Source organism: Mustela lutreola, chromosome 8 (genome assembly GCF_030435805.1).
Source record: "Mustela lutreola isolate mMusLut2 chromosome 8, mMusLut2.pri, whole genome shotgun sequence".
Lineage (NCBI taxonomy): Eukaryota > Metazoa > Chordata > Mammalia > Carnivora > Mustelidae > Mustela > Mustela lutreola.
Window position 1 is genome coordinate 76,605,140 of NC_081297.1, and position 16,396 is coordinate 76,621,535.

General features: G+C 38.1%; 1 protein-coding gene and 1 pseudogene across 2 annotated transcripts in view; one reads left to right on the forward strand and one right to left on the reverse strand.

Moving 5' to 3' along the window:
• Nucleotides 1–16,396, forward strand: part of PKP2 (plakophilin 2) — a 97,328-nt gene that overhangs the window by 19,813 nt on the left and 61,119 nt on the right. For both annotated transcript variants that reach the window (XM_059185665.1, XM_059185664.1), the window contains exon 4: nucleotides 8,166–8,301. In XM_059185665.1, the coding sequence (XP_059041648.1) occupies nucleotides 8,166–8,301 (136 nt within the window). The remainder of the gene's footprint in view (nucleotides 1–8,165; nucleotides 8,302–16,396) is intronic.
• On the reverse strand, nucleotides 4,455–4,554 carry LOC131840030 (U6 spliceosomal RNA; annotated as a pseudogene).

Here is a 16,396-nt window from a genome sequence, read left to right on the forward strand (position 1 = left end):
TATACTGAAGACCAGAATTCATAAAAATGAACTCTTCTTGAAAATTTTCTCTCTGTGTAAAAGGAAAAGAGGGTATATCCAATAATAGGAAAGTAAGTCCTCAAGGTGGCATCTCTGCCTGACGCCTTTGTCTCTGGTGTCTGCGACTCTTCCTTCCGAGGTGTGCCCCGTGGCCATCTCCTGAGAGTCCTGGCTCTAGGACCCTATGTTCTCCTTTGCCCTGCATTCTCTCCCATATCAAACCTTTCAAACCTATCTAGTCCCTGTTTTTGGAATCTACTTTTTATTTTTTTATTTTTAATGCCTGGTAAAAGTCCTACATGTAAAGAAGAGTTCTTTCATGTATGTAGAACATTCCTACAGAATAGGCAGGTACAATTATAAACCTACATAATAACATAAGGTATTAAATAATGGATCTTTCTTTCCAAAAGAAGAATGGCTGGTCAGACAGTTACTAAGGCAGCTGAAAACCAAGCCATTGGAGTGAAAAGAGATTCAATATCTGATCTAAATCAGACTGGTGAAAAAGGTTTAAGAAATTACCAAGTGAAATGTTCCAGATCTGTTTTTCTAAAAATACGATTTTTGTACCTGTTGGGGAGTGGTGGTTCAGCAATGCATGTCAGACTCCTCCAGCATACCTAGCACTGCAAGAGATAGAAAATGGAATGGACTATATGAAGGTTTAGGAGAGGATCAGTGCAAAAGAAAGTAAGAGACATCATCAGGTGCTAGCTTATGGGAATTCGGAGAACAAAAGAGCATTGTACTCTTAAGATTAGTAGATGGAGCCTGTGGAGAGAGGTTGGATCCCTAGTAGGATTACCAGTCAAGTTCATGACATAGAGCAGCACAGAGCAGAAAAAAAAACCTTCCATATCCTCTTAATTACCAATGTCTTTAAGTTCTTTGATTCTTCAGGTATCTCTCAACTATATCTTATTTTCCATTTCCATTTTTAATGGCCCAGTTCAAGGCTTTATTGCCTCAGCTAAGACTCTTCTATTCCCCTCAAAACAGTCTCGAGGAACACATACCCACACCAGAGGCACATTCCCAAAGCAGTACTTTCATCACACTTAAACCTTTGTGATGGGGTGGAATTTGTATTTCCTGAGCATCTGACATCACCCAGGAGCTTTCCATTCATCATGTCATATTGGTTAGGCCCTCCGAGGTGTAGCCCTATTCATGTATGTAATATCTTGGAACCAGCCTGGGGCAGGGCTGCATTGTTAGTCAGCAAAAAGGCTGGTTGCTGAAGGATTGCACAGACAAAAAAGTACCATGTTTTTTTTTTTTTTCCTATATCATCTCCTATTCTGACCAAAGATATTTTTACACTGCTTCCCCTTGAATTTTTCACTTACATTGAAATCATTTTATATTATCTACAAATGGTTAAAAAAGACTCCGTTCTGGAGAATGTGTTCGGGCAATAATGGGGCCCAGAGCAGAGTCTCCCCCTACTCTCCACCCCCACCCACCTCCCAGCGCCATCTCACAAGCCACACTTCCACAGGCTTCAAGAAGTGTTTTGTGATTGAGTGGAAAGGGAAGTAGGAAAGAGGGAGGAAGAGAAAGAGAGGGAAGGAGGGGAGGAATGAGTATTGAGGAGGAAATTCAGAAAAGATCTAGCCGGGGATGGGGACACAGGAAAGATTTCAGAGCTGTGGATATTGGAACTGAGTCATAAAGAATGGATAAGAACGAGGTAGAACGATGGGCTTTCTAGAAAAACCAGAGCAGCTTGTGAGGAGGCACACAGGGTTTAGAGAAGGAAGAAAGCTCGATGTGGTTGGCGGATGGGGTCGGCAGACAGAGCAGGGAAGGGAGGGGTGAAGGTGGCGCGGAGATGGAGCCAGACTGGGATCAGAATGTAGGCCGTGTTACAGAGCTGGACTCCACAGACGGCGAGCACAGAATCGACACCCTCATGGCTGTAGCAGACCTTCTTTTTTTTTTTTTTTTTTTAAAGATTTTATTTATTTATTTGACAGAGAGAAATTACAAGTACACTGAGAGGCAGGCAGAGAGAGAGAGAAGGAAGCAGGCTCCCTGCTGAGCAGAGAGCCCGATGCGGGACTCGATCCCAGGACCCTGAGATCATGACCTGAGCCGAAGGCAGCGGCTTAACCCACTGAGCCACCCAGGCGCCCCTGTAGCAGACCTTCTTAAAGAGGAAGTCTTCTTCGGTGTGAGAGTTGTTTTTAATGATCAAGTGAAGTAGCACTGGGTTGACGAGCTGTGGATGCAGAGCTCTATTTGAATCATGTTCAGGAGAATAAAGGATTAGGGTAATGGAATTATTTGTGGCCATTACAGTGTTGGGAAATGCAAACTTCCCTGAGACGTGTGTGACTTATGAAGTGGATTAGAGGCTTACTCTTAAAAAAAAACAAAACAAAAACAAACCAAAAATACCTGCATCGAACAGAAGGCTATTATTCTCATAAGTGATACTTCATCAGTTAAAACACGTGTAGCATTTGAGGGTGTAAACACTTAAAATTCCCACGAGATGGAGAGTCTTAGAGTTTTGACGTTTCTGTAAAGGCATTGGAGTCCATGCATGTAGAATATTTCTATCTCTTTTTTATTTTTTTTTAAAAAACAATTACTATATTTGAGAGAGAGAGCACGCGCAAGTGGGGGGGAGAGGGAGGAGCAGACTCCCTGCTGAACCAGGAGCCCAACACGTGACTTGTGACTTGTCCCAGGACCCTGAGATCATGACCGGAGCTGAAAGCAGACCCTTAACCGCTTAACCGACTGAGCCACCCAGGCGCCCCTTCATCTCTTTTAAAAGCTGTGTTTATACTAAATAAAAATGACTCAAATAGTAATAGCCTACATTTTTTACCCATTAAGTTGATTCCTGAGGCACAACTTTAAAACAGGAGATCATGATATAATTCTCAGTACAGATGCCCCAACTGTTCTGCTTCATTCTTAATACCTTCATACTCATGAGGGGACACTGGTATGTTTGAACATGTGTATCGGAAGCACTGGGTATTGGTTTTTAGTCCTGGGTCCCATTACTCTTACCTTCTCACCTATGTCACATCCACCACACACAAACACACCATAAAGCACTACACATACATAAACTCATATCTACACATGGATTAGTGAGTTAGCCTGCTATAAGAGGGAATTTATAAGCATACGTCAAAGGTATGGTGGGTTAGTTTCCAGACGGCCAAGGTAGAGTAAATATTGTTGTAAAGTGGGTCCAATATGGGTGTTTTGTTTTCCCAGTGGACATAAAAGTTCTGCTTACACTGTAATCTATTAAATATGCAATAGCATTATGTCTAAAACAACAATGTACATACCTTAATTTTAAAATACTTTATTGCTAAAAAATGCTAGCCATCATCTGAGCATTCCGAGAGCGGTTATCTTTGTCCTGGTGGAGGGTCTTACCTTATTGTTCGTGGCTTCTGACTGATCAGAGTGGTGGTTGCTGAAGGTTGGGGTGTGGCAGTTTCTTAAAATAAGACAATGAAGTTTGCCCTATTGATTAACTTTTCCTTTCATGATTGATTTCGGTTTAGCATGTGATGCTGTTTGATAGCATTTTACTCACAGGAGAACGTCTTTCAGGTTTGGAAGCAATTCTCCCAAACCCTGCGGCTTCTTTATCAACCAAGTTGATACAATATTCCAACCCCTTTGTTGTCATTTTTACAATCTTCACAGCCTCTTCACCAGCAATAGATTCCATCTCAAGGAACCATTTTCTTTGCTCATCCATATGAAGCAATTGCTCTTGCATTAAAGTTTTATCAGGAAACTGCAGCAATTCAGTCCCAACTTCAGGCTCCCTTTCTAATTCTAGTTCTCTGGCTGTTTCCACCACAGCTGCAGCTGCTTCCTCTACTGAAGTCCTGAATCCCTCAAAGTCACCATGAGGGTTGAAATCAACTTTTTGCTACCTTCTGTTAATGTTGATATTTGACCTCTTCCTGTCAATCAGGATGCTCTTTATTTTATTTTAGTTTAGTTCAGTTTAGTTTAGTTTTATTAATTCACATAATCTCTACACCCAAAGTGAGGCTCAAACTCATGATCCCGAGATCAAGAATTGCTTGCTCTTTCAACTGAGCTAGCCAGGCACGTTGAATCAGGACTGCTATTGTGTGGCTCCCAGAATGGTGAATCCTTTCTAGAAGTTTTTCAATTCACTTTGCCCAAATCCAACAGAGGGATTACTATCTAAGGAAGGTATAGCCTTGTGCAATGTATTTTTTTTTAATTTTTTTAAAATTGACTGTGTGTAGTCGATGCACAATGTTACCTTATTTTCAGGTATATAACATTGATTCCACAAGTTTATTCATTATGCTATGCTCATCACAAGTGTAGCTGCCATCTGTCACCAGACAACGCTATTACAGTATCATCGACTATACTTCTGCTGGACCTTTTATTACCGACTTATAAAAACTGTAAATCGCTTCATGAATTTGCGTGTCGTCCTTGCACAGAGGCCATGCTAATCTCTGTGTGGTTCCAATTTTAGTACATGTACTGCCAAAGCAATGTATTTCTTAAATAGTAAGACTTGAAAGTCAGAATTACTCGTTGATCCTTGGGCTGCAGGATGGATATTGTGATAGTAAGCCTAAAAACAACTTTGATTTCGTCGTATGTCTGCATCTGATTTCTTGGTGACCAGGTGCACTGTCAACAAACAGTAATATTTTGATAGGTATCTTTTTCTTCCGAGGAGTGGGTCTCAACACTGGGCTAAATAATTCTGTAAACCATGTTGCAAACAAATGTGCTGTCATCCAGGGTTTGTTGCTCCCTCGATAGAGCACAGGCAAAATAGATTTAGCATAATTCTTACGAGCCCTAGGGTTTTGGAAATGGTCAGTGAGCATTGGCTTCAACTTAGAGTCCCAGCTGCAATAGCTCCTAAAAAAAGAGCTTGTTTTTTGAGGCCAGGCATTGGCTTCTCCTCTGTACTTGTGAGAGTCCTAGATGGCATCTTCTTCTAATATAAAGCTGCTTGGTCTACATTGCAAATCTGTTGTTTAGTGTAGCCACCTTCATTAATGATCTTATCAAGATCTTCTAGATAACTTGCTGTAGCTTCTACAAAGTACTTCACCTAGGGGTGCGTGGGTGGCTCAGTCGGTTGAGCACCTGACTCCGGATTTTGGCTCAGGTCACTATCTCAGGGTCATAAGATCAAACCCTATATCATGCTTCACGCTAGGTGTGCAGTCTACTTGAGATTCACTCTCTCTCTCTTCCCCCTCCTTCCCAACTTGCATGCACTCTCTCTAATAAAAATAAAACAAATTAAAAATATATAGATAGATACATATGTATATATGTATATTTCTATAGATAGATGTGTAGATATGTAGATATATAGATAGATATGTAGATCTATCTATAGATATGTAGATATATATCTATAGACATATAGATATCTTTAAAAGTGCTTCACCTTGAGGGACGCCTGAGTGGTGCAGTCAGTTAAACATCCCACTCTTGATTTCGGCTCAGGTCCTGATTGCAGGGTTGGGAGATTAAGCCCACTTAGGCTCCGCCCTCAGTGAGCGGTCTGTTGAAGACTTTCTCTCACCCTCTTTGCCCTTCTACCTCACCCTGCATGCACTTTCTCTCTCAAATAATTTTTTTTTTTTTTTTAAAGGTGCTTCACCTTGCACTTCTATGTTATGGAAACAGCTTCTTTCCTTAAACATTATGAACTGCTAGCTTCACAATTTTTTTCTGCAGCTTCCTCACTTCTCTCAGACTTCACATGGTTGAGGAGAGTCTGGGTCCTGCTGTGATTTTGGCTTTGGCTTAAGGGAATATTATAGCTTGTTTGATCATCTTTCCAAACCACTGAAACTTTCTCCATATCAGCAATAAGGTTGTTTCACTATTTTTTTTTTTTAAGATTTTATTTATTTACTTGAGAGAGAGAGCAAGCTAGAGATCAAGCACGAGCAGGAGGCGGTGAGGGGATGGGAGCTGGCTGGGGAGAAGGACAGAGAGCGAGGGCACAGCAGACTCCCCGTTGAGTGTGGAGCCCCATTCTGTGGACTCAACCCCAGGACCCCAGGATCACGATCAGACGCTTAACCCAGTGAGTCACCCAGGTGTCCTGGCTGTTTCACTCTTACCCTTGTGTGTTCACTAGAGTGTACTTTCTATTTCCTTAGAAACTTTTCCTTTGCATTCACAATTGGGCCAACTGTTGGGTGCAAGAGGCCTGGCTATCAGCCTTTCTTGGCTTTTAACATGCCTTCCTCACTGAACTCAATAATTTCTAGTTTTTGATTTAAAGTGAGAGATGTGCAAATCTTCCTTTCACTCAAACACTTAGAGGTCATTGTAGGGTTATTAACTGAAATTACTAACTAATTTCAATCTGTGTATCAGGGAATATGGAGGCCCTAAGGAGAAGGAGAGAGATGGGTAACAGCCAGTTAGTGGAACAGTCGGAACACATGCATTTATTCGTCAATTTCACCATCTTATGTGGGTGTGGTTCATGGCGTCCACACCCAAATGAATAGAGTAGTAACATCAAAGATCATTGATCACCAATCATCATAGCAAAAATGTGAAACATTATGAGAATTACAAAATGTGACACAGAGACATCAGGTTAGAAAATGCTGTGGGAAAATGGCACTGATAGGCATGCTTGATGCAGGGTTGCCTTCAAATTAAAAAAAAAAAAAAAGCAGTATTGCAAAGCTTCGTAGAGTAAGGTACCAGGTACAATAAGACATGGTATGCCTGTACTCTTTGTGCTTGTTAGCAAATCCTGGAAAACGCCCTGCCAAAGCTATCCTTTTTTTCTCTATTACCAAGAACGAATCAGGTGTAACTCTTTGAAGCCAAAGTCCTAGGATACCTTTAAGGCACGTCTATAGCTGCAATTCTAAGATGTTGACATCCTGAATCTGCTTTCTCTGAGTCAGTGCTTGAGGAAGCATGAATGTGTTAACATCCACAATGGTAACAGGTTGCCTAACGTAGTTCCCCTCCAGGCAGAAATAAAAGGGGAGAAAAAAACCAGTTTGATGAGGCATTTGGGAATTAATGTTTTACAAACGGCAATTTTATTTGTCCTCTATCAATTATTCTCTCTTGTGTCAAACTACATCAGATTTCATCATCACTGCAATTAGTAAAGGACAAAAGTATCTTACTAGATAGACATACACCAAATGTCATGGCAATGGCAAAGCAATGGTGACAGAAATTGTTTTCTTTAAGAAAAAGCACATTATAATTATGTTTAATCATTACTTTTCCTAATGATTCGGTCACATCAGCATGACTTATTTGAACAAAACAGACTCAGTATTCCTGGTACTGTTTACATACTGTTTCATTTGTTAGAAAACTTATTGAATGTTCATTTTAAAACTCATTTTCAGGTAAAATAACTGATTCTGAACAGATCTGAGAAAAATCTAATGATTATTGAGGGAAGGTGTTTCATCCACAAGTATAACATTACCATGGTAGAAATATTTTTAATTTTTAAGATCAAATTTATTTTAAATTCCATGTGAAGCCTTATTGTGCCTTTATTTATTTATTTACTTACTTACTTACTTACTTACCTACCTTTTTAAGTGGCTCCACTGACTGAGCCACCCGGGTACCCTTATTTTGCCTTTAAAGTGGCCTTTTAACATGCGATTATCATACTACATATCACTTATTTTATTTATTTATTTATTAAAAGATTTTATTTATTTATTTGACAGACAAAGATCACATGTAGGCAGAGAGGCAGGTAGAGAGGGGAGGAAGCAGGCCTGAGGAGTTGAGAGCCTGATGCAGGGCTCCATCCCAGGACCCTGGGATCATGACCTGAGCGGAAGGCAGAGGCTTTAACCCACTGAGCCACCCAGGTGCCCCCATATTGCTTATTTTAAACAGAGTTCAGTTTCTTTCTTTTCAGAGGTTAGTCTGACCGGGAATATTTCCACTGCTGGCTTCTTGTACCTTCTGATCTCAGGTGCTGATCTTTCTTTTGGGTGAAGAGAAGCCAAAGCTCAGATGTTCTATGTGCTTTTGGATATAAGCCAAATCATTTCTGAATATCAGGCTGGGAGGCAGGAGGGAGCAGGTCTGGAATTCCGCTGACTCTGTGACTGTTTGTCTAGGAATGCAGACATGGAGATGACTCTGGAGCGAGCAGTGAGTATGCTCGACGCAGACCACACACTGCCACCCAGAATTTCTGCTGCAGCTACTTTCATACAGCACGAGTGCTTCCAGAAATCTGAAGCCCGGAAAAGGGTGAGTGTCATTTTAAGTTCAGATTAAAAGTACCATGCTTTTATATTTATTACAGGGGCCATGCAAACTGAAAACAATCGTTTATTTAAATTTTAAAAAATCTTGGGACACCTAGTTGGGTCGTTGGTTAAGTGTCCGCCTGTGGCTCAGAACATGATCACAGAGGTCATGGGATCAAGCCTCACATTGGGCTCCCTGCTCAGCAGAAGTCTGCGTCTCTCTCTCTCCTCTCCCTCCATGATCTCTTTCACTCTTGCCTTCTCTCAAATAAATAAATAAAATCTTTCAATAAATAAATTTTTAAAAATCTTTACTAAGTTATACATCAATTATAGGTCAATTTTAAATAATAAATTAATAAAATAAAAGTCTTGGGACTTTTTAAAAGATTTTATTTACTTTAGAGGGAGAAAGAGAGAGTGTATGCATGTGAATGGGGGAAGGGACAGGGGGGAAGGGAGAGGGAAGGAGAACGTATCTCAGGCGGACTCTGCACTGAGCCTGGAGCCCGATACGGGGCTTAGTCTCACCACCTAAGGTCATGACCTGAGCCCAAATCAGAAGCCAGACACTTAACTGACTGAGCCACCCAGGCACCCTGGCTTAAGTGTTCTATAGGACAGAACTCACAAAGATAGAATCAACAGGTCATTTTGTGTTTGTTGAAAAGTGGTACATTTGTGTAGGAAAAAAATCGTAGTTCGAAAAAGTATGTAGTGAAAACTGTTTCCCTTCCACACCAAAGGGAAGAAGTTTTCACTACATACTTTTCTTATCACTTTTTGGGTCTCTTTCCAGAGATATTCTATGCATATAGAAACAATTATTGGATGGGTTGGTTCGGTATCCTTTTTTGTTTAAAACAAAATTGCAAAAGGTAGCAGATTATGTATAGTACCCTGCACTTTGTTTTTCTTTAACCCTGTATCTTGGAAATGTTTGGCATCTATTAACCCTACTTTGTTCTTTAAGATTTTCGATACATGATTTGAGAATACTTTCTCCCAGTTGTATTTTATTCTTTTCATTCTTTTAACAGTTTTTAATTTTGATGGAGTCTAACTGTGAATTTTTTCCTTTATGGATTGTGCTTTCGTGGTATATCCAAGAGATCTTTCTGGTCACTCACTCTAAGGTCACAAAGATTGTCTATTCTTCTAGAAGTTTTGTAAGTGTCAGATTTCATAGTTGGTCTAAGGTCCATTTGGCATGAATTTTTGTATACATTGCAAGATGTGGACTAAAGTTTCTTTTAAAAGATATAAATATATTTATACATATAAATATACATATGAATATATATATATATATATATATATATATGCACAATTGCGTAGGCACCATTTGTTGAAAAGACTATTATTTTGGGTCCAAGCTGTATTTGTGCCTTTGTTGAAAAGGGATTGATCACATATATGTGAGTCCGTTTCTGCGCTGTGTGTTCTATTTCATTGATCTATTATTGGTCTATCTTTTTTTTTTTTTTAAGATTTTATTTATTTATTTGCCAGAGAGAGAGAGAGAGAGAGAGCAAGCGAGCACAGGCAGACAGAGTGGCAGCAGAGGCGGAGGGAGAAGCAGGCTCCCCACCAAGCAAGGAGCCCGATGTGGGACTCGATCCCAGGATGCTGGGATCATGACCTGAGCCAAAAGCAGCTGCTTAACCAACTGAGCCACCCAGGCATCCCTTATTGGTCTATCTTCATGCTAATCTCATGCTGTCTTGATTACTCTAGTTTTATATATTACTATAGTATTATATAGTAATACAGTTTTATATTGAAGATTGCTAGTGTTAGTCCTCTGACTTTGTTCTTTTTCAAGTGATTATGGCTATTCTAGGTCTTTTGCCATTCCATGAATTTTAGAATCTATATATTTTTTTAACATTTTATTTATTTATTTGACAGAGAGAGATCACAAGTGGGCAGAGAGGCAGAAAGAGAGGGGGAAGCAGGCTGTCTGCCAAGCAGAGAGCCCAGTGTGGGGCTTGATCCAGGACCCTGAGACCATGACCTGAGCTGAAGACAGAGGCTCAACACACTGAGCCACCCAGGAACCCCTAGAATCTATTTCTTTATGAAAAAAACTGCTAGGATTTGGTTTGAGACTGCATTGAATCCATAGATTAATATATGGAGAATTTTCATCTAAACAATATTGAGTCTTCTAACCCATGACCATGGTATATTTCACCATTTATTTCGGTCTTCTTTAATTGCTGTCAGCTGTATTTTATAGTTTTACTGCAGTATTGCTAAATTCACTCTCAGCTGTAGTAGAATATTTGTAGACTCATCAGATTTTCTACATAGAACATGCCATCTGCTAATAAAGAGAGTTTTGTTTCTTCCTTTTCAATCTGGATAACTTATATTTCTTTTTATTTTCTTATTGTATTGGCTAGAACCTCTAATGCTATATTAAGAAAAAAAAAAAAAAAAGGAGTGGATATATCCTGTTCTTGATCCATGGGGGGAAGCATTTGGTTGTTCTTTCAGTATGGTGCAACATGTAAGTTTTTGTTTTTGTTTTTGTTTGCGTTTAGGAATTTAATCTGGGGATGTTTATATAGTTCTTTTTGGAAGGAAAGAAGAAGTTTTATATTCTAGTATTTTTAACACCTTTTTCCTGCTTTTTTAGAGTTACAATTGAGTTATATTCATAATAATATAGATAAACATTTTCAGGTGTACAACATGATATTTATATATATATATATATATATATATATATATATTGCAATGATTACAAGTCTAGCTACCATCCATACCAGTCATAAATTCTTTTTCTTATTATGAGAACTTTTAAGTTCTACTCTTTTAGCAATTTGAATATACAGTACAGTATTAATAACTATCATCATGATGAGCATTACATCTTAACTTGTTTTATAACTGGAAGTATGTACCTTTTGACGACCCTCATCCATTTCACCAATGCCAAACCCCCCATCTCTGGCAACAACCAGTCTGTTCTCTGTATCTTTGATTTTGGTTTTTGTGGGTTTGTTGTTTTTAGATTCCACATATAAGTGAGATTGTATAGTATTTTCTCACTGTCTTTTTCACTCAGCATAATGCTCTCAAGAGCCATCCATGTTGCTGCAAATAACCGGATTTCCTTCTGATTTATGATGGCATAGTAGTCCGTTGTGTATATATACCACATTTTACTTATCCATTCATCCATCAGTGGATATTTAGGTTGCTTCCATGTCTTGGGTCTTGTAAATAATGCTGCAGTAAACATGGGAGTTTATCTTTTTGAGTTAGTGTTTTCATTTCCTTCTGATAAATACCCAGAAGTAGAATTACTGAGTCCTAAGGTAGTTCTGTTTTTAACGTTTTGAGGAAGCTCCATAATGTTTTCAGAGTGCTTGTACCAATTTACATTACCACCAACAATACAAAAGAGTTCCCTTTTTGCCACATCCTTGCCAATACTTGTTATTTCTTGTCTTTTTGGTAATAGTCATTCTGACAGGTGTGATATGAGATCTCACTGTGGTTTTGATTTGCATTTCCCTGATGATTAGGAATGCTGAACACCTTCTCTGTATGTCAGCCATCTGTATGTCTTCTTTGGAAAAATACCTGTTCAAATCCTTTTCCCACTTTTAATTGGATTGTTGTTGTGTTTGCTATTGAGTCATCTGAGTTCTTTATATATTTTGATTATTAACCCTTTATCATGTATGATTTGCAATTATTTTCTCCTATTCTGTAGGTTCCCCTTTTCATTTTGTGATAGTTTCCTTTGGTATTTGATCTAGTCCCACTTGTTTATTTTTGCTTTTGTTGCCTTTTCTTTTCGTGTCCTATCCAAACTCATTGGGAAGAGTGCTAGCAAAGACCTTACTGCCTATGTTTTCTTCTAGGAGTTTTATGGTTTCAGGTCTCATATTAAAGATTTAATCCATTTTGAATTAATTTTTGTGTATGGTGAAAGGTAGTGGTCCAGTTTCTTTCTTTCTTTCTTTCTTTCTTTTTTTTTTTTTTTTTTTTTTGCATGTGGCTGTCCTGTTTTCCCAACACCATTTGTTGAAGAGACTCTCCTTTTCCCATTGTGTATTCTCAGCTTTTTTGTTCTAAGTTAATTGACCATATATGCGTGGGTTGTTTTTTTTTCTAGAGTGTTTATTCTGCTCCATTGATCTGTGCATCTTTTTATGCCAATATACTCTTTTTTACTACTATGGCTTTTTAATATAGCTTTGAAATCAGGAAACATGATGCCTCCAGTTTTATTCTTCTAATGATCAATTTGGCTAGTCAGGGTCTTTTTGTGGTTCCATATACATTTTAGTATTGTATGTTCTATTTTTGTGAAAAATACCATTGGAATTATGATATGAATTACATGGAATATATAGATTGCTTTGGGTAATGTGGGCATTTTAACTATTAATTTTTCTAATCAATAAGCATGGAATATCTTGTCATTTATTTGTGTCTTCAGTTTCTTTCATCAGTATCCTATAATTTTTAGGGTACAGGTCTTTCTTCTCCTTGGTTAAATTTATTCCTAGGTATTTTTTTTATGCAATTGTAAATGGGTTCCTTTTCTTAATTCTGATAGCTTATTATTGGTATACAGAAATGTGACGGATTTTTGCATATTGTACCTTACAACTTTACCGGATTCATTGATTAGTTCTAGTAGAGATTTTGGAGTCTTTAAGGCTTTCTGTATAATATATCTTCTGAAAATAGTGACAGTTTTACTTTTTCCTTGCTAATTTGGATGCCGCTTATTTCTTTTTCTTACCTAATTGCACCAGCTAGGACTTCAATACTATTTAGGATAAAAGTGTTCAGAATGGACATCCTTCTTTTGTTCCTGATCTTCAGAAGAAAAGCTTTTAGCTTTTAATCGTTGAGTATGATGTTAGCTATAGGGTTTTCATAAATCACCATTTAAGTTGAAGAATACCTTTATCCCTGATTTTACAGAGTTTGTGTTTTAGTTTTTTACTCAGGAATGGTTGTTGGAATTTGTCAAATGTTTTATTTGCCTATTACAATATTTCCGTGTTTTTATCTTAATTTTGCTGCTATTGTAAATTATTTTGATTTTTTAAATGTTATCCCATTTCTGGGATAAATCCCACTTGGTCATGATGTACTATCACTTTTTAAAATTAGATTTGCTAAAATTCTATTAAAGCAATTATGCAGCTATATTTATATTTATTATAAAATTAGATTTGCTAAAATTCTATTAAAGCAATTATGCAGTTATATTATAAAGTTCTGTAATTTTCTTTTCTTGCAATGCCTTAGTCCAGTTTTGGATTGAGAATAATACTAGCTTCACATTGGAAAGTGTTCTCTCCTCTTCAATTTTCTGAAAGTTTGATGGTAATTGGTATTATTTCTGTCTTAAGTAGTTGGTAGAATCACCAGTGAAGCTAGCTGGATCTGAAATTTTCTTGTGAAACATTTCCGACTGAACCCAGGGCCTTCAGGTCATGAGACCAACACACCGCCTACTGCACTAAGGAGGCTAGCTAGATTCTTAACTGTGAGTTCAGATTCTTTATGATACAGGGTCTTTCGGGCTATGTGTTCTTCCTAGTGAACTTTGGTGGTTTGTGTCTTTGTCCATTTCATCTAAGTTGTTCCAGTGCCTTTTAATTCTTTGTGTAGATGTTATCTGTTATTTCTCATTGCCCGAAAATTTTTCTTTAACATTTATTCTAGTGCAGGTCTCCTGGTGATTAACTGTTTCAGCTTTTGTAGGTCTGAAAAGGAATTGTTTTTGTTTCTGAGAGATTTTCACTAGCAGTAGAATCCTAGGTTGACGGTTTTTTATTCCAGGACTTGAAAGTTGTTGCTTCACTGTCTTTTCACTTGCTGTTGCTTCAGACAAGAAATGATGTGTCCTTTTTATTGTTCCTCTGTACATACTGTCTCTCTCTCCACCCACGCACGACGCTTTTAAGATTTTCTCTTTATCACTACTTTTGAGCAGTTTGGTCATAATATGCTTTGGTGTAGTTTTCCTTAAGTTTCTTGTGCTTGAGAGTTCATGGAGTTTCTTAAATTTGTAGATTTTTATTTTTCGTCCAATTTTGGAGTTTTCGTTGGATTTTTCAACCATTAATACTTGAAACTTCCTTTGGGAACTTGTTACATACTTATTTGGCTGCTCAAAGTTTTCTCATAGCTAATCCATATTCTATGCTTTTTCTTTAGTTTTTATCTGAATGTTTCCTTTTATAGATAGGTTTAGTTGCTATGCTCTAAAGTCACTAATCATTTCTTCTGTGGTGTTTAATATGCCATTATTCTCATTTGGGTTTGTTTTTTTAATGTATATCTTCTTTCTCTGGATGGAACCTGACATGTTCCATCCTTCCTCGAGATTTCCAAACATATGAAAGACTGTTAAAATAGCTGCTTGAGGGGCACCTGGGTGGCTCAGTGGGTTAAGCCTCTGCCTTTGGCTCAGGTCATGATCTCAGGGTCCTGGGATTGAGCCCCGTATTGGGCTTTCTGCTCAACAGGAAACCTATTTCCTCCTCCCCCTCCCTCTGCCTGCCTCTCTGCCTACTTGTGATCTCTCTCTCTCTCTCTCTCTTTCTCTCTCTGCCAAATAAATAAAATAAAATAAAATAAAATAAAGCTGCTTGAATGACTTTGTCCGTTAATTCTAATATCTGTGCCCATTTCTTGTTTGCATACCTGGAAATTTTTCATTGAATTCCAGGTATTATGCATTTTACCTTGTTGGATGCTGGGTATTTTTTTATTTCTGTAAATATTCTTGAACCTTGTTCTGGGATGTAGTTATTTGAAAACAGTTTGATCCTTCCAAATCTTGCTTTTGAGATTTGTTAGGTGGGACCAGAGCATTATTTATTCTAGGACTTATTAAACCCCTCTTCTGCACTTTGTCTCAGCTCTGCTTTTTGAATTTCAGTTGGGTTTTCTCTCACCACACTATAGCCTGAGAACTCTCTGGAGACTGATCTGTGACAGCACTGGGGCTGACCTTGCTTGTTTTCCATCCCTGAGGGATCACTGTTCGTCATTGCTTCGTGTCCAGTTCTTGAAATCATTGCATGTTTTATCTGTTTTTAAAAATTGTTTCGGGTAGGGGGAGCGCCTGGGTGGCTCAATGGGTTGGGGCCTCTGCCTTCAACTCGGGTCATGATCCCAGGGTCCTGGGATCAAGCCCCACATCGGGCTCTCTGCTCAGCAGGGAGCCTGCTTCTTCCTTTCTCTGACTGCCTCTCTGCCTACTTGTGATCTCTGTCAAATAAATAAATGGAATCTTTAAAAAAAAAAATTTTTTTTGTTTTGGTGGGGGCGTCTGGGTGGCTCAGTTGGTTAAAGGCTCTGCCTTCGGCTCAGGTCATGATCTCAGGGTCCTGGGATCGAGCCCCACTTTGGGCTCTCTGCTCAGCAGGGACCCTGCTTCCTCCTCTCTCTCTGTCTGCCTCTCTGCCTACTTGTGATCTCTGTCTGTCAAATAAATAAAAGTCTCTAAAAACAAAACAAAACAAAACTTAGTATTCATCGAAACTTTAAAAAAAAATTAAAAATAAAAATTGTTTCAGGAGGTAGGCAAATTAGTCCTTTTCACTGTTGAGTCATTATCAGTTTTGATAAATAATCCCTAATAAATTCTCCCTGAAACTGTAAACTTACACCCTGGTAACATTGTGTCCCAGTGCCCATTTACATGTACCATCACCAGTTTATACTTTATTGTTTGGTTTTGTTAATCTAATAAGCAAAAAAAACAAAAAACAAAAAAAACCTTTATGGTAGAAACTTTCCTAATTTTTTGAAATCAAGACTAATAGTCATTTAATCAAAGCTACAGAGAAAAAAAATTAATTATACACACATACCACACACAATTACACAGTTTGTCTTAATCTTTCATACACTATGCCAGTTATGTATCATCTGCAATTTCTAGTTTTTTAAAGTGAAATGAGAACTTAATAGCCTAATTCATCTGAGTTCAAATTCTTGTGGATTTTTATATTTTCCCTAGTCTTTTACATTAATTTTGTCGAAAAATCATTGCAGAGCTTTTTAAAGCTGTTTACCTTTACCTAGTCTTTCCAAAGTGTAGA